The sequence below is a fragment of the Heloderma suspectum genome, chromosome 2 (assembly GCF_057233095.1).
Source record: "Heloderma suspectum isolate Gila_16-S chromosome 2, 16-S_ref, whole genome shotgun sequence".
Classification (NCBI taxonomy): Eukaryota; Metazoa; Chordata; class Lepidosauria; order Squamata; family Helodermatidae; genus Heloderma; species Heloderma suspectum.
Window position 1 is genome coordinate 324,858,888 of NC_139459.1, and position 19,507 is coordinate 324,878,394.

The window sequence follows — 19,507 nt, forward strand, 5'->3', positions numbered from 1 at the left end:
AGTACCTTAGTGAAACAGCTATTGATTTTCACCAAGTGAATAGTATGTGTTGTATAAATCTTGCAACCAATACCATCTTTCTTATGTCCGGCAAGGTGAGGGCCAGGGCGGGGAGGCTGGACGGGAGAAAGAGAAATGAGCAGTTTAATTTTAGAGAAATCTTTGAGAAAGGAACCCAGCAACAGCATCTAGCCATTTGCCATAATTTCACTTTAACACATTCAGCAGTGTGAAACAGTTTAGAGATCTCCCTCAAACAACTTCATTGTTAGACAGCCAGCGTGGTGTAGCGGTCAGAGTGTTGGACTGTTGGACTGGGAGCCGGGAGATGTGGGTTCTAGTCCCCACTTGGCCATGGAAGCTCACTGAGTGACTTTGGGCCAGTCACAGACTCTCAGCCCAACCTACCTCACAGGATTGTTGTTGTGAGGATAAAATGGAGAGGAGGAGAATGTACGCCACCTTGGGTTCCTTGCAAGAGGAAAAAAGACGGGATATAAATGCAATAAATAAATACCTTTCAAAAATCTGCATTTATATGTCTTTAATAAATTCAGAAGTGGGAGACTGCTGGTATATGGTATGTTGAAGTACTTTTGCAAAGCCTGTAGATACTGTGTAAAAATATTATCATCATCATGACATTGATTTTTGTATTACCTACAGAAAGAGCCAGAAGTTTGAAATATACCCAGCTGATAAACCAATACTACATTTACAGGGTTCCAGATGAACTATAACTTTTTCAGCAGCTTCCCACTAGTCAGGGAATTCACTTGGAAAAATGTGACTATGGATGGGATATTGAAAAAAATGAAAAACATGGTTCCAGTTTATTGATTTTATTAACATACAAGAGGACCAGAGACATCTACTGATGACTCATGGAAAGCTGTAGAAAGATAGACTCAAATGATATCCAAGGACTAAATGACCCTGATGAAATTCTCTAATTGAATCTACTGATACTTTGACATCTGACTCCCTGTGAATTTTGTTGCTCTTTGTTTAATGATACACTCACTCTTTTTTCTGTATTGTTTTATATTTATACAATTAATAAAGCTCTTTAAAAAAAAAAGCGAACAAACCAAAATTCCTCCCTGGTGTTCCTTGCCCACAAATCCAGCATTTGGGGCTTTCAAAAAGATTTGATACTTGTTAGTTATGAGCCAAAGACCAGGGATGCCCCTTTCTTCAATTCATAAAGATGCAGGAACCTCAGAGAACATATCAAAGCCTGAGCGCATTCATTATTATTTTAAGAATAAAGGTGGTATAGACACCTCTGACTAGGCAGTCACTTCCAAATGCATTTCTACATACACTTACAAATGAATTATTTATTGTTTATTCATTAGATTTGTATGCTCCCCTATAACAGATAGTTCTCCGAGCAGCTTACAGTAAATATAAAGAAGTGGTGGGCAAAGGTGTGTGCGTGTTTCAAATATAGTGGGCATTGCCAGTTTAAATGCCTTTGTTGCTTGGAAGCTGGACAACCAACAGTGGTGTGAACATCCCTAAAAATTCCTTGTAGACCTGGGTCTACAGTTGATCAAACCTTTGGCTGAGCCTGGGGACACAGATAGCTTGCCAGGGACACCAAGAGAGGCAACCTCAGAACTGGTAGGGCCTGCCACAGCGGACAGCAAGAGAAGGGGCAGGGGGCATCTCTGCAGTTGATGAAATGACAGAAAAATCAGAGCAGTGATGTTCTTCATGAAGCCATTTTGGCCTTCCTACTCATGCACTTGGGAAATGTGGCGATTGCGCATAGGTTGTTGAGATGGCGTGCACCATGGTTGCAAGGTCTTTAAGACTTGTGCTGTTACTACTGGTGACTACTCATGATTATTGCACTTTTATACTTCTACAGCTATTATAATTATGTTATAATTAATATGTATGTTAATGGCACTAAAGGTTTTAGAATTTTTGAAAAGTGTGGTCAATTTGTGTAAGATTTTGTACTTTCCGGAGTATTATTGGCCCCAATCACTTATGTGCAATTATGCTCTTTCACTGGAAAAGGGAAGGTCTCAGTAAAGACATAAGTTTTTTCTTTAACTTGTAAATGGTGCCATGAAGAAATAATTTCCACCAGGAATTTTATTTGCACGGCTTTCTTGGAGTACATTTGACCCTGATACTGGACTGGTACAGCTGAACAGTTATATTGGCTCATGCAGGAGAGAGAGAAAGCTCAGTGAAGTAACTGTTTGGCTGGGGTGGGGGGTGGGGAATGGCACCAAAAACTATTAGGGCCTCACTGTGTGCTTCGAAGCCTTAGGAGAGTTTCACAATTTATAACTGGTGTGTGCATGCCAGTGTCTCCTGGGCTGCAGCACACACGAAGTGTGGACAAGGTACGTGCACATACACCCATCTTTAAACACTCCGGGAACTATGAATGGGCTAAGGCCCTTAGATGTGCGTACGTCATCCATATTTTACATGTTTGCCCAAAAGAGGTCTGGTTTAGCACCAGAGTACATACAGGAAACTTATTTGCCACATGTTGTGGAGCTGCCCTTAGCTACTACAAAATACAGTGGCTTACTTCTTGGAGAGTAAGTCAACTTATATATTACATGGGTGCTCAAGGGTTGACACTTGTTTCTGGACATGATTTCAAAGTGCTGGTTTTGAGCTATAAAATCTGGAACTTCTATATTCAAGAAACTGGTTTTTTCTGTTACATCCCACTGAGATCTTTCAGATCTATAAGGATGTCCTATTAATAATACCATCACAAGTTAAGGCATCATGCTCACATCGAGGCATCCTTCATAGCTGCCATGTAAGTTCAGAAGTCCCTTTGGAGACTCAAAATTCAAGCATCTTCCAGAAATGTTATGAGATCTTGTTATTTAGGCTAGTGTTCAATAGCAGGTGCCAGTGCTGATGAGGTCTCAGCTTTTTAACACTTACAGTTTGATCTGCTTTGCTGTTGTTAACCTCCCTATTCAGTGTATTTTCACAGTACTTTCACCTGCCTGAAGCCTCTGGGACTAGACTGGCTTTAAAAGGTACTAGATAAATGAACAGAGAGACATATGCTAAACCAGTGGCGTCAGGTTGCAAGGCGGAGAGGTACAAGGACTCGGAGTACCTTGCATCTTGGCTGCAGGTTGCATGCATTTTAACATCTCATGTGTATACAAAGAATCTCTCACATTGTGTGCCTATTTAAGACATAAGTGTGCATGTCTGTTTGCCCATTGCACATGCCTCCATACAAGCATGCACACACCCTCATCAAAATCACAGATCTGAAGAGTAAGCGGACACGGGGGAGCTACTAAGCCGATTATAAAATGTTCTGCTCATCTTGAATAGTAAGAGAAATGCCAGAAACAGATTTAGCACAGAAAGAATCTGAGTCAAGCATAATGTTGCTTTTATTCATGCACATAATGTTGAGTATTCTGTTACTGAGCACCCATAAGAGCATTCATTAGGTGTGAACTCCCAAGTTGAGAGACATTCTGTTCCCATTCCATTTTCCAGCGGACGCCAACATTCCCTCCAGTTCTTCTCCACCCATCCACAACAAAAAAATAGTTTGGGGCTAAAACATTCCTGGTTCAACCCAGGCCTTCTTTGGTAAGCAAGACAGATTCACACAAAGTGGGGTTCATTCACATGTTCTAATGAAAACTGCACACTCACATAACATAACTCTCTTGGCCAAAAAAATGTGAGCCTTGAAGTTTGAAATTAACAGAGCAATGATAAGAATGCCATCCACATTACGCATCAGACCCTTTGCCAATATTAGGGTGAACAATGTAATGGCAGTAGCAGGTTTCTAAGGGAACAGGCAGATTGCTTAAGTCTCTCCTATCAGCCCCTCTGACACAGACATTAAAGCCTTACACCATAGTTCCACATTGATCCACAGCACCTGCTACTGGCTAAATTGATAACGGCTCCCCAAAATCACTTATGAATCTTAAGAACTATTGCATTGCACTGCTGAATGAACTAGCTATTTAGATATAATCTGTTTCTCAAAAAGGCCTTAGTTTTAATTACTCTTAATTTAAATGTGTTTTCAAAAATGGTTCCCCAGCCCTGGCCAATTAACCTTTCCTATTTGTTCATTTTAATCTAGGCCTCCCATGTCTACCAAACACCAGAAGCATTGGCACAACCGTAGCCTTTTTCTTCTTAGCAGCAGCAGATCTCCTAAGTCTGGGGTACGGAACCTGGTGCACTCCAGATATAACTACAACTCCCACAACTCTGATCATTGACGCTGCTCACTGGGGTTGATCTCAGGGTATCAGGTTGCCTACCACTGTAAGCAATACAGGGCCTTCCACATACACGACCAGCTTTACACTCATTTTGAGTTGGATGTATGCCTTCTCTCCATTTCTGCGTATTCCAACAACCTTGCAAATACTTAATTCAAAGGAGCTGATTGCACCATTCTGGCCAAAGCTACCCTGGTAAATGCAGCTGCTTTGGTTGAAAGCAGAACCTTCCTACTTCCTGAGCCACAACACCTTTTCGTTGTACCTGCTCTGTATCCTCCTTTTTTAGATAGACCGAGAGACATCCTCCTTTAGTCCATGAAATTGCTTGCTACAAAACTGTATATGCAGAAGTCAGCCATCTTTCACACAATAAAGTTATCTAGGGTGACCATGTTCAAGTTCAGTGAAAAGACAAAGAACCACAAGAAAGGAGATCAGGAACCTAGAAGATGCCCAAGAATAGATCGCACCTGGACAGACAGCAAACTAAGCAGGCACACACTATCTTCCTCACTATCATGAGAGGGTGTATTTCTATTAAATTATAGCAATTATTCCCAAATTTTCATCTATAGGCATAACATTTGCATGCACTAATATTTGCAACTCCGTGCCCTCTTTGTTTAGTGATGTGTAAATGGCCACCTTAAACTTAACACTGATTAACTATGAGCTTGGGGACCGTCTTGGACTTTCTTCTCCACCTCAAGAATTTTTAATGGCTCATATTCTCCCTCCCCCCACCCCCGCTCTCTCTCTCGCACACAATCACTTGATTTTGCAGTTATCAAGCAAAAAACAGTGCATGGCACTAAATTTAGCCCTGAATGAGCCCTAAATTCTCTTCTTTAATTATCTACTGTGCAGTTACACATTCCACCCAACTTCCACTTTAGGGCTGAATATTCTAGCCTCTAGGGTGGTAAAGAGGACAGAGAGAGAAAGAAGTACCCTTCTGGCACCAACTGCTAAATTAAAAAGAATATCTAGAAGTTCTTGAAGCTTCCAGCATTTGAGCCAAATGGGTACATACTCTGAGAACAACCGTTACAAGAAAACAGTCCTGTCGTAGTTGGGACACATCCATGTAAACATCCAGCTAATAAAAGCTGTAGTGTTTTTAACTTTGAAAAATAAAACACAAAGCTAATCGAGAACAGATCTGGATTACATTCCTAGCTCTGATTCAAATGCTGAAAATGTTCGATAAGGAAGATTTATTTCTATGGTGTTGCTCTTAAGATCTGTTCAGCTTGATGCACTGTAGAGATGCCTATTGTTACCTCTAGTGTACCAATGCGCTAGATGGGTTTGGAATGTGAAGGGATGAAAAGATTAGCCTGCCATGTGCCCTTCTGCTTTTCATTTTGTTTGGGTTTCTTTTGCAATATCCAGGCAATCTAGAGCTAATCTTAAGGCTACCACTTGAGTTCCCAAAACTATTACCAGTATTTCTTCAAAAAAGCAACAGAAATATAAGAAGTCTTGGTTCATGGCTAAACATGCGGCATTTGGTGGGATCTTATCTAATGAAGGAGCATCAGCTGAGATCCATACTGAAAACAGTATTTTATCTCCACATGTAAAAATCGAGGATAGAGCCTTCAATCACAAAGAAAGTGATGGCTCTCCTGCTGCATCACAAATAGAGACTAAGGCTCTCTTCACACCGAGTATTTTATCCCACTACAAACTGTCAATCCTTTTGATTCCAGATCCTTTCTGGGATTTAGACGGGGCCTGTATACAGGCATCACTCATAGCACTTCCCTCCACTCTATACCTTTACATGGCTGTACGGAAAAATCAGGACAGACGGCTGATCGTTGGTTCCTATAACATGACTGATGGCCGGACCCTCCACTCCTCCGCAGCAGGAGGGCAGCAGGAGGGGTGTCCGAAGCCCTTCTAGTGACTTTAAAGGTGGAGGGAATCAAAGGAGCGCCTCCCTCCCTGGCAAGTGTACAAAGGAGCAGGGGGCAGGTCTTGTTTTCATCTCTTAACTTGTGCTGTACTGTTTCCTCACAGCCCCCTGGAAAGCTACGACTTACTTCTGAGCAAACATAAGTTTGGGCTGTAAGTCTGCAACCCTTGCCACACTACGTGGAAGTAAGCCCCACTGAACTTAATGGGACTTACTTCTGAGTAGACAGAAGATCACGCTGTAAGTCTGCAACCCTCGGCACACTTACTTGGAAGTAAGCCCCAATGAACTTAATGGGGTGCTCTGAATCAACAGAGTACGTTGATTCTGAGCTTGGTGGGGTGGGGGATCAGATCTGTCTCCCTTCGTTGCTGGGAGGCATTTTACCCTCTTCTCCCTCCAGTCCCTCAAGCATTTGCATGGCAGGCACGGAGAGAGCGCAGCCCAGAGCCAACCAGACACAGCGGGTTCTTCCGCTATTGGAGAATTTCACGGGGAGGTCATGGCGCTCCTGTTCCGTGGGCTGGAAAACATACCACATTTCTGCGTTTGGGGAAAACACGGGATAGGCTGGAGGAAATGTCAGAAGACGCCCTGGAAGTTCACAGCGTCATCTAAAGAGCCCGCAAACTTCCGTGAGAGAACCATCTCAATAGCAGGATAAAAGCTCCATGTGAAGAAGCCCTAGGAAGATACAACTGAAAAAGCTCTCTTTGCTACCAAGTAGGGATGTCAGAGAATTCCGCGACGGATCTCGGTGAGGCCGAATGCCAGTGCATTCGGCCCCCCAAAATCCACCACAGAACGAAGCCCCCGCCCCCCAACCCACAAAAGGAGCACAGGACGAAGTCCCCACTGCCCCCAACCCACAAAAGGTGCGCGAAACGGAGCACTTACCTGCTCCCGTCCACGCTGCTTTGCAAATGGCGGCCGTCCTGCAGCCGCCATTTGCTTCCTCTTCATAGATGTGATAGGCTACGTAAATACTTACGTAGCCTTATCACGGCTAATGCAGGGACGCCATTTGCGTCCCTGCGGAGGCCGTGATAGGCTACATAAGTATTTATGTAGCCTATCACGGCAGCAGGAAAAAAACCCAGCATACGCAAATGGCGGCAGCTACCGCCATTTGTGTACGCTGGGGGTTTTTTCCCCTGCCGTGATAGGCTACGTAAATATTTACGTAGCCTATCATGGCTAACTACAGGGACGCAAATGGCGGCGGCTACGACAGCCGCCATTTGCGTCCCTGCAGGGCTGCCCAGTGGCCGGATGTCTGGCTGCGGGTGGCTGGAGCTGGCTGGTGGCTCCGCTGCTTGCCCGCAGAGCGGAGCCGGCCAGGCAGGATTCCAGGGGGGAGGACCGGATCGCCTCCCCCCCATCAAGGATTCCAGGGGGAGGGACGGAGTGCCTCTCCCCCCCAGCAGAAACAGACCGGAGCGGAAGGTAAGTGTTCCATCTATCCCTACTACCAAGTAAACAGCAGCCTGGTGTCTTCAACAGAATGGGTTTTTTTTTTAAGGTAAGCAACCTATCGAACATCATTTGATAAAATCTACCTAAGTAGTTAGTCGCTGTCTTTTCCATGGAGGTGGAAGGAAGACAAAAAGGGAGGTTTCAAGAGTTAAGTCAAGTGGAAATGTGAAGGTGCAGAGCTCTCAACTGAAACCAATGAAGGAGTATTTAGTTAGTTTTACCTGTTCTAAAAAATGCTCTATTCACATAACATTCCTGACAAATCCAAATGGATTTTGCTTTCCAACTATATCGTTACACGCACACTCCCAATGTGAAAATAGTTGTGTCAGAGTTTATTCTTAAACACACTCATGTTTCCTCTTGATCGAGCCCATAGGCTGCAGTTTACAGCTTCCTTACTTCCCAATATCCCCACTAAAATTAGAAGGATTCTTCATGAATAACCAGTTTTTGAATTGCAGTAAGCCTCCATGCATTAACTATCACCTCACAGCTTGATAGCTTTCTTTGAAATGAAAGCATAACTCTTCATATATGAAGCAACACAGTTGCATCTCTCCATCATTTGTGGAGCCAGAAATGAACATTTCAACTATTGTTGAAATTCATTATATTAGAATCATTATTTGCCAGTCATTCTTGGTCTAGTTAACCTCATGGGTTACATGTGAGTATTGACATGTGAATATATCACGTGTCAACACCAGTGTGTGCTGTTGGACAAACCACAGGATATCCTATAAAACATAATAAGAAAAGGAGATTACAAGCTAATACAAAAGAAAACTGATTTAATTCAGTCAATGATTATGTGCACAGCAACATATCCAATAGTGTTTTTCTCCTTCTCTTGTTTGTACTTTATTCCTAAACTTAATAATTGATTGCAGGCTGTACTGACACTGAATTCAGAAGTCCTACTAGCTGGCATGATTTAAAGTAGTAACATTTGAAAAAATAAAACACCTTGGCATCCAACTTTGCCCTTTTCTGCCAACGACATAACAACAAACTTGGTAAAACTATTTTCATATTCTGACTGATAATGACACACACTGCCAACTTCCCACAGAGTATAGGCTCAAGTGGCCGTTACAAAAAAAGTCCTGATAGAATAACCCAGATGCTCTGGAACGTCTCAACAGTTTGCATATAGAACCCCAAACCTAAGAGTTTGTGCTGGGGCATCTGCCAGTGATTTTTTTGTAAAAACTTTGTCTTTATTTTTATTTTATCTTTTCTAGAAATTCTAAAATTCTAACAAATTGGAAAAGACTAAGCCTAAGGCCACATTCACATGCTTATTAAATGACAAAGCTGTGCAAGCTGCATGCCGGTTTTGCTTGCATGAACAGGTAGGCAAAAAAGGCATGGATAGCTTGACATTATGTTCGAACTCAGAACTATGGTTTATTGTGCCCCAAAACAGCTTTAAACCAGGTATTTTTAGTGCAGCTCATTTTAAGTTGTCTTCATTGGTTTAATTTAATTTGTGAACCACCTAGAGAGCTTCACCTATTGGGCGGTATAGAAATGTAATAAATAAACTAAATAAATAAATTTAGTTTTAAATGAGTGCTGGTCTGTGATTTATATTTTAAGCTGTTGTTTTAAAACCTTGTATTTTTTAGTGGAATGTAATTGCAGTTTATGTTTTTATTTTATGTGAGCTGCCTTACAGAATCATAGAATAGTAGGGTTGGAAGGGGCCTATAAGACCATCGAATCCAACCCCCTGCTCAATGCAGGAATCTAAGTCAAAGCATCCCTTGTGGGGGCCTTGCCCTAAAAGCCAGTCTGATAAATACATTATTTATTTATTACAAAATATGCCAGTTTAAAACTTAAGGCTATCTCATGTTGGTATAGTTCCACAAAGCGCACTGGAAGCTGAGGCTGAGGCCTTAACACAGGGGTGTTGAACCTCAGGCCCATGGGAAAAAATCTGGCCTGCCTTGGGTCACAATCTGGCTTTCCAGTGTTCGCCAGAGGCCCCCAATCCCTTTTCCCAACCTCTGCTCATTTGGTGGTTTTCCACCTTTTGCACGTTCTCCTACCCCCCACTCCATTCTAAAAGGTTGAAATGCCTTTCTGAAAGCATACTTAGCAGCAGCAGTATGAGATTTAAACTAAAATTTGCTAGTACTCTTTATGTTCTTGGCCCAGCCCCTTTTGCCTTTGATCCCATCACCTTTTGCTTTCATCTCCACCAACCACTCAAATGTAGCCTCCAATAATTTTTCAAAAATTGAATTTGGACCCTGGGCTGAAAGACGTCCAACACTGCTGCCTTAATAGATCTGCCCTGTGATCAATAATCATGTGATCAGTAATCATGTTGTCTAAAGTCACACATTGTGCTTACTTACACCTTGCCCTCCATGCGCCTGCACCTTTCCTTGGTCTTTCAGGCCCAAATCCAAATGGATGGAATACCTGGGACCAGTAAAGATGTCCCACATGGCCCTGTATTACTTTATGCATCACCTGAGCCTTACTGAATTGTTAGAGGAATCCTTGTGTGATTTGATCCATGCCTACTTAAGTTTGGGAGTTGACCTGTGCCTATTTGTTTCTGGTTTGGGGAGGAAAACTTTAATAACTTTTAAACTGCTGCTCAGAACTTCACTAAACCAATGAAGAATTGACGTCTTCATCACACCTGAATGAAGTATATTAGTAGTTTTCACTAAAATTTGAAATAAATCTATGATATGCTTATTTTAAAATGGGAGTAAAACAATAGAAATGTGTCAATTGTCAGCACTTTTTAACTTGTTGTACCTGTGGTAATTTTTTTATTGAGATTTGGCACAATTGTAGACCTAATTGTGTAGATCATAGATGCCATGTTTCAGCTTATTAGCTCAACTTATAAGCCTTAGCATTTTGAGTCTTCTGACTGTCTTCTGACTTTATGCTGCTTCTGTGCCCCTTTAATTGTAGCTGCCACAGTTGCGCTGCCTTACAGTCTGTGAGGTACAGTGGTTCACAGAGTACCAAGTAGCAAATCTAAATATTCCTTTCCAAAAACCAAAGAAAATCCATGATTAAAAACCCTGCTGGTTTAAAAGACCAGAGTTAAAGGTATCTCATGTTGGGCCAGACTCCAAGCCAGGAAATTGGAAGCCAAGGCTGATGCAATACAGTAAGGCTCAGATGCTTCATAAGGCAATACAGGACCAGGACAATGTAGGTCCAGATCATATTTGCTGATCTCAGGCACTCCATCCTCCCCATCTTGGTTTGGGCCTGAAAGACCAAGGAAAAGTGTGGGTGCCCGCCGGTGCGTCAGTTGTAAGCAAGCAGAATTTGTGACATTGTACATCATCACTGATCCCAGGGTATGTCAGTTAAGGCATCAGCCTTAGGTTCTGATTTCCTGGCTTTGGTGAGTTTGGACTAACATGAGATAGCCTTAACTCTGGTCCTTTAAACTGGCAGGTTTTTTTTTAAATAACTTAAATAAATCTAGTCCACATGTCCCTAGTGAGACAGCAATACTTCCTCACAAGGGAATTCAACTGTTATTTCCACTCAGCTAAAGACAAACATGGCTCTTTAGTCAGGTCCAGAGAGCCACACAGGTTTTGGGGAAGAGGGAACAGGAGCTGGCACCCATTCCAGATTCAAGCTGCTGTGCAAGCTTCCCCAAGTTCCAAAAATGGTTTGCGAAATGGCAAAGGATGGTTGGGTATTTCTACTTCAGAGGACAGACAGAGGGTGGCCAGTTACACATTGCCCAAAAAAGGAGAAAATGCATCACCAAAAAAGAAGAAGACAAAAGACAGATTTGAATAAAGATTGTTAGAATAGCCACTACAATTTAATTTGAGATACAGCATATCTCACCAAAGCAGGAAAAACTGTGTCCCCTGTGCCTGCTCAGACTGCTGACGAGGTGCTAAAAGTTGATGGGCAACTTCAAGGCTCCTCCCTCCTTAATATGGATATTTATCTTTAAATTGGGCTTGGACTGGACAGCCCTTCAAATAGAGGACTGCTCTCTGTATAATATGACACATGGCCATCCTAGATACAGAACTAAACTGCAGGCTTCATCAACTAATTCAAGGGGATGGTACTATTAATTTTTATTAGGTTTTTAACATTTAGCATGTTCACAATGCCCGTTCCCCAAAAAACATTGGGAAAAGCTCAGAATATCTCCATATGTAAATAGCCACTTGCCTGGTCACTTTTTTTTTCTTTCATGTCTCAAAACAAGTATATGGGCGAGTAACTTTTATATGCATATTTAAAAAGCGGCCAATTTGAGAGACTGGGTTCTGGTATTGAGAGCAAAGAAACTGCCTAAGGCCACACAATGAGTTCTTTGAAGACATGAGCCAGGTGATGTCTAGGGGATTTTCACATAGGTACAATATTTAGTACTGTAACACATTGCTAGAATGCATACATTTAAACCTATGGTAAGGTATGTCCTGCAGATTTCATTGGATTAATTCAAGTCTTGCTCCACTACCTCTTGGGCTCTGAAAGGTTGAAGGGTGACACTAAGCACATTGCATTGCATGGGCTGAAGAACAACATGAGGCTGGTGTAGTGGTAAATCTTGATGTGCAGGCACTCATCGTGACCTTCCCCATAGCCACACCCCCAAGGAGAGTCCAAAACGTCAGTCAGCTGTGTTGATCCATATTAGCAAACCCATCCTAGTAGTTTTTACCTCCAGCAGGAGCAGACCTTTTGTAAAGCTTAATGGGCCACTCAAGACCACGCCACCCCAAAATACTTTGCATTACAACAGGGAACAATATACTGTTATTAGGAAAATGCATTTCCACACCAGTTACGGTGACAACTGTAGCTAAGTTGAGGTGGAGCAGGGAATTCTGTTGGTTCATAAGATTTGGAAAAACTAAAAATAGGTTCCTTTAGAGGCCCGGTTATTTCCGAATAGGAGGAAGAAATGCATCATGTGACTGGACGGGCTTATGTAATTGGTTCTAGGTTGGGAAAGGGTGTCTTAGGATGTTCTAAATAATTTTTGTAGGAGACTTCACATGTGTGTATGCATGCACAGGGACATACACACAGCATCAAGAAAATGTTCCCATAGTCATCAATATCATACACACTTCAAGCTTTTTTTTTTTTAATCTAGAATCTGCTAAACAACTGTACCCCGTTTAGTATTTTTCCATTCGTCCCCGCGTCTAGTCTTAAACACACCTTCACAAGCTACTGAGCAACAATGCTTTTGCTAATCTAATGAGAGCCTCTCTCATGACCCAAGAACATTCACTAAATAATTATTAAGCTCAAGAGGTGAGTTGTTGGGTTTTTTGTTGTTGTTTTTTGAGTGAATTGCCATTCAATAAAATGCTGCAAGTTGATTTGCTTGAATGCTTAACTCACTTGCAGGGACACAACTTTCAGGACTGGTTGGAAAATCTTTTACCAAGCTGTAAAGCAGAGATGCAACAGGCAAGCCCTGAAAAAGACCCCCCAAAGAATATTACAAATTCCTAGTAGTCAGGCCAGCAAAGGCCTGGGGGAAAGTCACTTTCCTAATCAGCAGTAAGCAATGTCTAAGTAATGACGTCTACAGTACCCCACCACTATCACAACTTTGCTGATTTCCTGCTCTTTAGTCCTTCTTAGTAGTTCCTTATACTGCAGTGGAGACCACCCTAAAATTTTCCTCTACCTTGCCCTAGTGCGTGACTCAGAGGCAACCCTGAATCTACAACTCAGCCCTTTGGATCAGGGCCTAAGTGTGTGGAGCTCCCCCATTCCAAACCTCATAATGAAATATGTCATTGCTTTTTCTGTTAGATTCGTAGTAACAGTTATGTTAAATGCAATGAGCTAATGCTGAGTACTGAAATAAATAATACAAAGACTAATTGCTAAAAAATATCTCAAATTAAGGATAAAACCATATTATTTTGTAGTCTGCACAACCAGAAAACACATCATTATTTGAACACTAATGAAAAATGTGTGTGCGCGCGTGCTATCTCTTTAAAGAAACTGTGCTTGTCGTCCAAAAGTCCACAACATGTTTAACCCCAAATGCAGCATTTTGTCTCACCCGTAAATCCTTGTTACTGTAACAACAACCAAAAAGCCACTAAAGAGATACGCCACTTATCTGTTTTCCACATTTAAGTTATCATCTTTATCATAGCCTGGCAGATACTGCTGCTGTACCTTCCAGATAGTGAGAAGCTAAAGCAGCACAGTATGTTTAATCACTCACCACGCTGTTGTTGTTGTTTTAAAAAATCATCAGTGTGTTCAAACAGTGGGCTCTTCCCCCCCCCCCAAATGAAGTGTCACTTACAGATAGCGGCTTTCAAAGGAACAAGGTAGGAACATCGGAATTCTAAGAGCTTCCATCTTTCCCCCCTTCCTGTATAAGGTGCTCTGCAAAGCCCTTGGAGAAGAGTCAAAGTCAAACCAAGTCTTGGCACTGGATGTGTCACTAGGGGTGGCTCTTGATAAAGGCCTTGGCAACTCCAATCCAAGCACAGCTCAGTGCTCAAATGGTGCCCTGGTGTCTCTGCATTAGCAGACCTGTTTAATCCAGCACCTACCTGAGTATGAGAGAGAAAGAAAGCACTTCATTTTACCCTGGGGAGGGGGGAAGAGGAGGGAGGAATAGTAGAGATGAGAAGGCATTTAACAGAACGTTGCTTCTGAAGACGAAACACAAATCCAACTGTTTATTTCTATCTCCTTAGCTACCGCTCATAAGATATTTTGCTATCATGATTCCTAGCAGTGTGGGTGAACACATACAATAGAGCACGAAAGAGATTTAGGACTGTGCTTCTGGAAGCACACACAGAAAAGGAAGGAAGAAAAACACACATCTATGTTTACACAACACGGACTTCCTAAGGCACATCTTCTTCACATATTTTACCAACATAGGTGCAGAGAGATGTTTATTGTGCTGCATTCATGCCTGTTTTGGATGTATACATGGCCAAATGGATATCTGCTGCTGTTTATTTTTTAGTAACAATCAAGTTTCGTTCTTAATAGTGCTTAAGACCCCAGCTTAATTTATAGTAACCCAACATTGCAACATGACTCAGTTCAGCATTAAACATGACTTAGGGCGCAATCCTATGCATGTTTAGACAGAAAAAAGTCCTATACAGGACTTTTTCCTGTCTAAACATGAATAGGATTGCCACCTTAATCTAGGGATGTTGGAGAATTCCGCCACGGATTCCAGGGAAGCCAAATTCCAGTGCATTTGGCCCCCCAGAATCCGTGGCAGAACAAAGCAACCCCCCCTGCCGCTCCCTGAAATGGGCCCGGAACAGAGCCTACCTGTTTGCAGCTGCCCGATGCTCTGCGAATGGCTGCCGCGTCTGCAGCCACCATTCGTCTTCCCACGAATGGCCATGATAGGCTACGTAAGTATTTACGTAGCCTATCACAGCTAACGCAGGGATGCCATTTGCGTCCCTGCAGAGGCCGTGATAGGCTACGTAAATACTTACGCAGCCTATCACGGCAATAGGCAGGAATGCAAATGGTGGCCACTATGCCATTTGCATCCTTGTCTTTTGCCGTGATAGGCTACGTAAATATATGTAGCCAGAGCGGCCTCAGAGCTGGCCAGGGAGGATTTCATAGTGGAGCTGGCAGGGGAGGATTTCAGGGGGAGGGACGGAGCACCTCCCCCACACCGCAGATGTCCCTGGACGAAAGCAGGTAGGTGTTTCATACATCCCTACCTTAATCACCATTTTGTGGATTTCACAGCATTTATTTTTATGGGAGTTCTAACACCATATTGATCAATACCATATATTTTGGATTAATGAATCTTGTGTGTTCTTGCAATCATTAACATGGATTTGAATCACTAGTCCACACTTTGATAGAGAGGGGAAAGTCTGTCCTTGTACTTCTGTGGGCCAGAGATGTACCCAACCTTCTTCGCTAGATGGGGGCTGCCCCGAGGTTCTGGAACTCCCTTCCCAGGGAGGCAAGAGTGGCACCCTCCTTGGTATGTTTCCGCAGGCAGGCAAAAACTTTTTTGTTCCGGCAGGCCTTTAGGGATAGATAGTCTGGACCTGTGAGAATATGATGGATTGATGCTATTGTCTATACTGTTGCTGTCTTTTAAAATTTTGATATTTTATACAATTTTAATATTATTGATGATTTAATTATATTTTTAACTTTTGCATATTTCTATTTATATGTTTTAACTGTAAAACTTTTTAATGTTCTAAAGCTGCCTTGAACTTAAATTTCCCAGTATTGGGGAAAAGGCGGGTTATAAATAAATATAACAACAACAACAACAACAACAACAACAACAACAACAACAACGGGGCTGCCACATTTCGAGGTGGGACTTCAAAGAACTGAATGTGGAATCACTGAATTAAAACCAAACAGAAACTTGTCTCAACCCTGTTGCCAAGTCAAAAATGTCTCTGGCATTTAATGTACTGGCATCAATCCTATCATGATTGGGGGTGGGGGGGGGATCCAACTGCTGACCAGTCTGGCTCCAGAGGATCTAAATGTCATTTATCCCATTTAGGGAGCAATCCTATGGCCGCTAGTCAGCGGCTAGACAGCCATAGGATAGGTCAGTTTCTGGGAATGAACTTTGGAGCCCACACTCCGAGGTTGGTTCCCTGAGAACCGACCTTCCCCCCTCCCGCACTGCCTCTTAGGTGGCACAGAAAGGCCCCGCACTCCACGCTCAGAAGAGAAGGGCAGAGCAGTGAAAATGGGGCGTTCTGGGGCGGGGAAGGCCAGAAACGCCAGTATGACACATCCAACATGTCGTCCGGCTGCCGCTTCCCTCGTTCCAACTTCTCGTAGCTAGACAGCTGAAATCGGCTGTCTAGCCGCAAATGCAGGTCGGCTGAAGCACAGAGGGGACAATCCCCTCCACACTTCTCCAGCCCTGCCGGTCGTCTCAGAGTTCAGAGGCGGCTGCCTACCCTGATAGGATTGCACCCTTAAGCACTCTGCCATCCTCGGTCTTAGCTGAAAGAGAGTTATGGCACAATCATGTAAGCATAATTAATGGTGAAAGATGTGTCAAAAGAATCCACCATGATCTAGGAGGAATCTTGGCTGGGTAGAGGTGGGCGGAGTTTTGAGCACTACCACTTGAGATGGGAGAAAACCATCTGCCCTTAAGAAACAAACAGAACTTTTCCCATTCTAAAAAGAAGTCCACACAACCAGAAGGTGTTGTGTCACAGGTTTAAAAATGTGTTCTTCCAAAGTTCATAGGTGGGATGAACCAGCATTACAGGCGCAGCTACAGCCCTGCATCTCCCTCACAACAGGGATGTTAAAGGGAGACTAACCATAGGTACATAGGAAGCTGCCTTATACAGTCGGACCATTGGTCCATCTAAGCCCAGTATTGTTGACACTGGCCTGGTTCTCATGATCTCCGCTTAAGCTATGATGGGTTGTAGCACATGCCAGCGGCCACTGTGATATTCAAGCTGCAGTGGCCGGGCTTTGCTTATCATGACATGCAAACCCAGTAAGGATGGGTTGTTACCATGGTTAACAAACTGTTCGGGGGTTGTGGGCAACAACCCACCCTACACCAGTCACACAACACTATAAGCCGCAGCAATCACCGGCTGCAGCTTGAATATTCACAACGGTCGTCAGCACACACTGTAACCCACTGTGGCTTCAATATATCGTGGTGACCTGTGCCAATCATGTGAACCGACCCACCAACTCACAACAGGTCTCCGGGGTTTCAGGCAGGAGTTTTTCCAGCTCTACCTGGAAATGCCAGGGATCGAACCTAGGACTTTGTGCAAAGCAGGGGCTCGATCCCCTAATCATGTTACACTGGTTTTCCGGCTGTTCTTCAAAGAGTTTAGATCAGTTCAATTCTACAAGTAGCTTGTGTGTTACTTTGTATAATCACCTAGTGTTACACTTCTTTAAAATGTCCCTTTCATTTTAGAAATGTGCATTTCAATTTGTATTCTCAGAGCAGGAAACAGCACAAGCCACATTGATATGACTGAGGCTTCTATTCCAGAGTTGTTTGCATATCACCACCTTAAGTTACCTTGTAAGCTTTTTCAAAGTACTTCAAAACATGACTTTTTTAAGATTGTGAGCGAGGGAGTGCTGATAAAAAGCCATGTTTGCAATAAGACTAAACATCCAGTACAAGGAAGAACATAATGAAAACATCTAAAGGGTGGAACGTGGAAGACTGAAGCAGCCTGAAGAGTATCAGTACAGTGTTGTCTCTACAGTTCAGGAAATGTTAGTGCCTTGCTACAGTGGAACGACAAAATTGGCAAAAGCCACCCAGCTATTTTATCTATCGAGGGTAAACTTGCACGAGAAATGGACTTTGGGGAGATAAATCACAATTTCACAAGGAAAAAGGCCAGCAAACCAATGCTTTAAACTGGGGCTGTTTAACTGACGGCCCATAGGAGGCTCTCCAAAGCCCTAAATGCAGCCACACACTGCTGGTACCGTGACCCCTCGGGTGCTGCTGCCTAAGAAGTGACCTTCCGCCAGCACTGGGCTCTGAATGGTGTTATCACCCACGCATTGCCGCCCTCCCATTCTCCTGGGTGCTTAGCGTGACAAGTGTAGCGGCTCCTAGAGGCCGTTTGGCAGCCTTCCTGCCACACTGGAGGGGGTGTTACTGAGAGACTTCCCTTGTGCAGTGGAGGGGATTGGGTTATAAGTTTATATTGCCCACCGCAAAAAAAAATTACATTGAGCCCTGTGGGCTTTTTCATTGGGCAAACGTCGTGGGGAAAGGTGAAAGCCCTCTCTCTTAACACAATGGTCCCACTCTAGATTTGTCCACCACAGCTCCTTTAATTAAAAAAAAAAATAAAGCTGGGAGCTCCTGTCACATATCTCCAGCTGCTGTGTCTAATTGGCCCTCAGTATGAAAGATCTGCCTGAACCATCTAATACTAGCAACTTTTTAATTGTGACCACATGTCTTCTTTTACAGAGGACAGTCCTCCATTTGAAGGGCTGCCAGAGGACAGTCCTCTATCTTTACAGCATCCTCTATTTGAAGGGCTGTAAAGATAAAGAACCATCAGAAGGGAGAACTGGGCCTTGGAGTTGCCCATCAGCAGCACCTGGACAGCAGATTGGGCAGGCACACAGCTCACCTGGTCACAGCCTTCCACACTATGGTGGGATGTACTATATTTCTATTTAAACTGTAATAAGTATTTCTAAATTTGCATCTATACATATAAATTAACCTATACACAGTTAATGCAAATCAGTGTCTCTTTTGCTGTCTTTTTTTGGCGATGCATGTCCTCTTTTCTGGCAATTCACAACTGGCCACCCTATCACACACACAAGATAAAAGGGCAGTTGACTGAGAAGCTGAAGAATTATCAAATTTGACCCTTTATTGTACAGTTTGTATCAATCACTGACCGGGTTTGGATGACACGCTGAAGTTCGTCATGGACTATTTAACCTATGACGGGTCACCGCACCTGTTGGCGCCAAGTTGAATATGCAACTCCCAGGTTCACACAGCGGTTGTCATGTCATGTGAACCTGGTGAGCATGAGTTACACAAGGGTTAAACAACCCTCCCATAACTCTAAAACAACCCATGGATTGTTTAATCCTCGCATGACCCACTCTCACTGGGTTCACATGACCCAACAACCGCCGAGTGGGGGTCACCTATTCATATTTTCATATTTTATATTGTTTTATGCTGCACTTTGTGGTTTTAATTTTTGGGAACCACCCAGAGAGCTTCAGCTATCGGGCGGTATAGAAATAAATACATACATAAAATAAAATAAAATAAAATAAAATGGCGGCTGCACAC

The 19,507-nt window shown here is 43.1% G+C and overlaps 1 protein-coding gene across 7 annotated transcripts in view; it reads right to left on the bottom strand.

The window, feature by feature from the left end:
- Positions 1–19,507, bottom strand: part of MITF (melanocyte inducing transcription factor) — a 231,013-nt gene that overhangs the window by 95,652 nt on the left and 115,854 nt on the right. For 3 of the 7 annotated variants that reach the window (XM_084840420.1, XM_084840421.1, XM_084840419.1), the window contains exon 1: positions 13,985–14,371. The exons of 3 other annotated variants lie outside the window; for them this stretch is intronic. In XM_084840420.1, the coding sequence (XP_084696546.1) occupies positions 13,985–14,040 (56 nt within the window). In that variant the 5' untranslated portion in view covers positions 14,041–14,371. Of the gene's footprint in view, positions 1–5; positions 151–13,984; positions 14,372–19,507 lie in introns of those variants that run through there. One more of the 7 variants, XM_084840422.1, reaches the window with a different exon arrangement.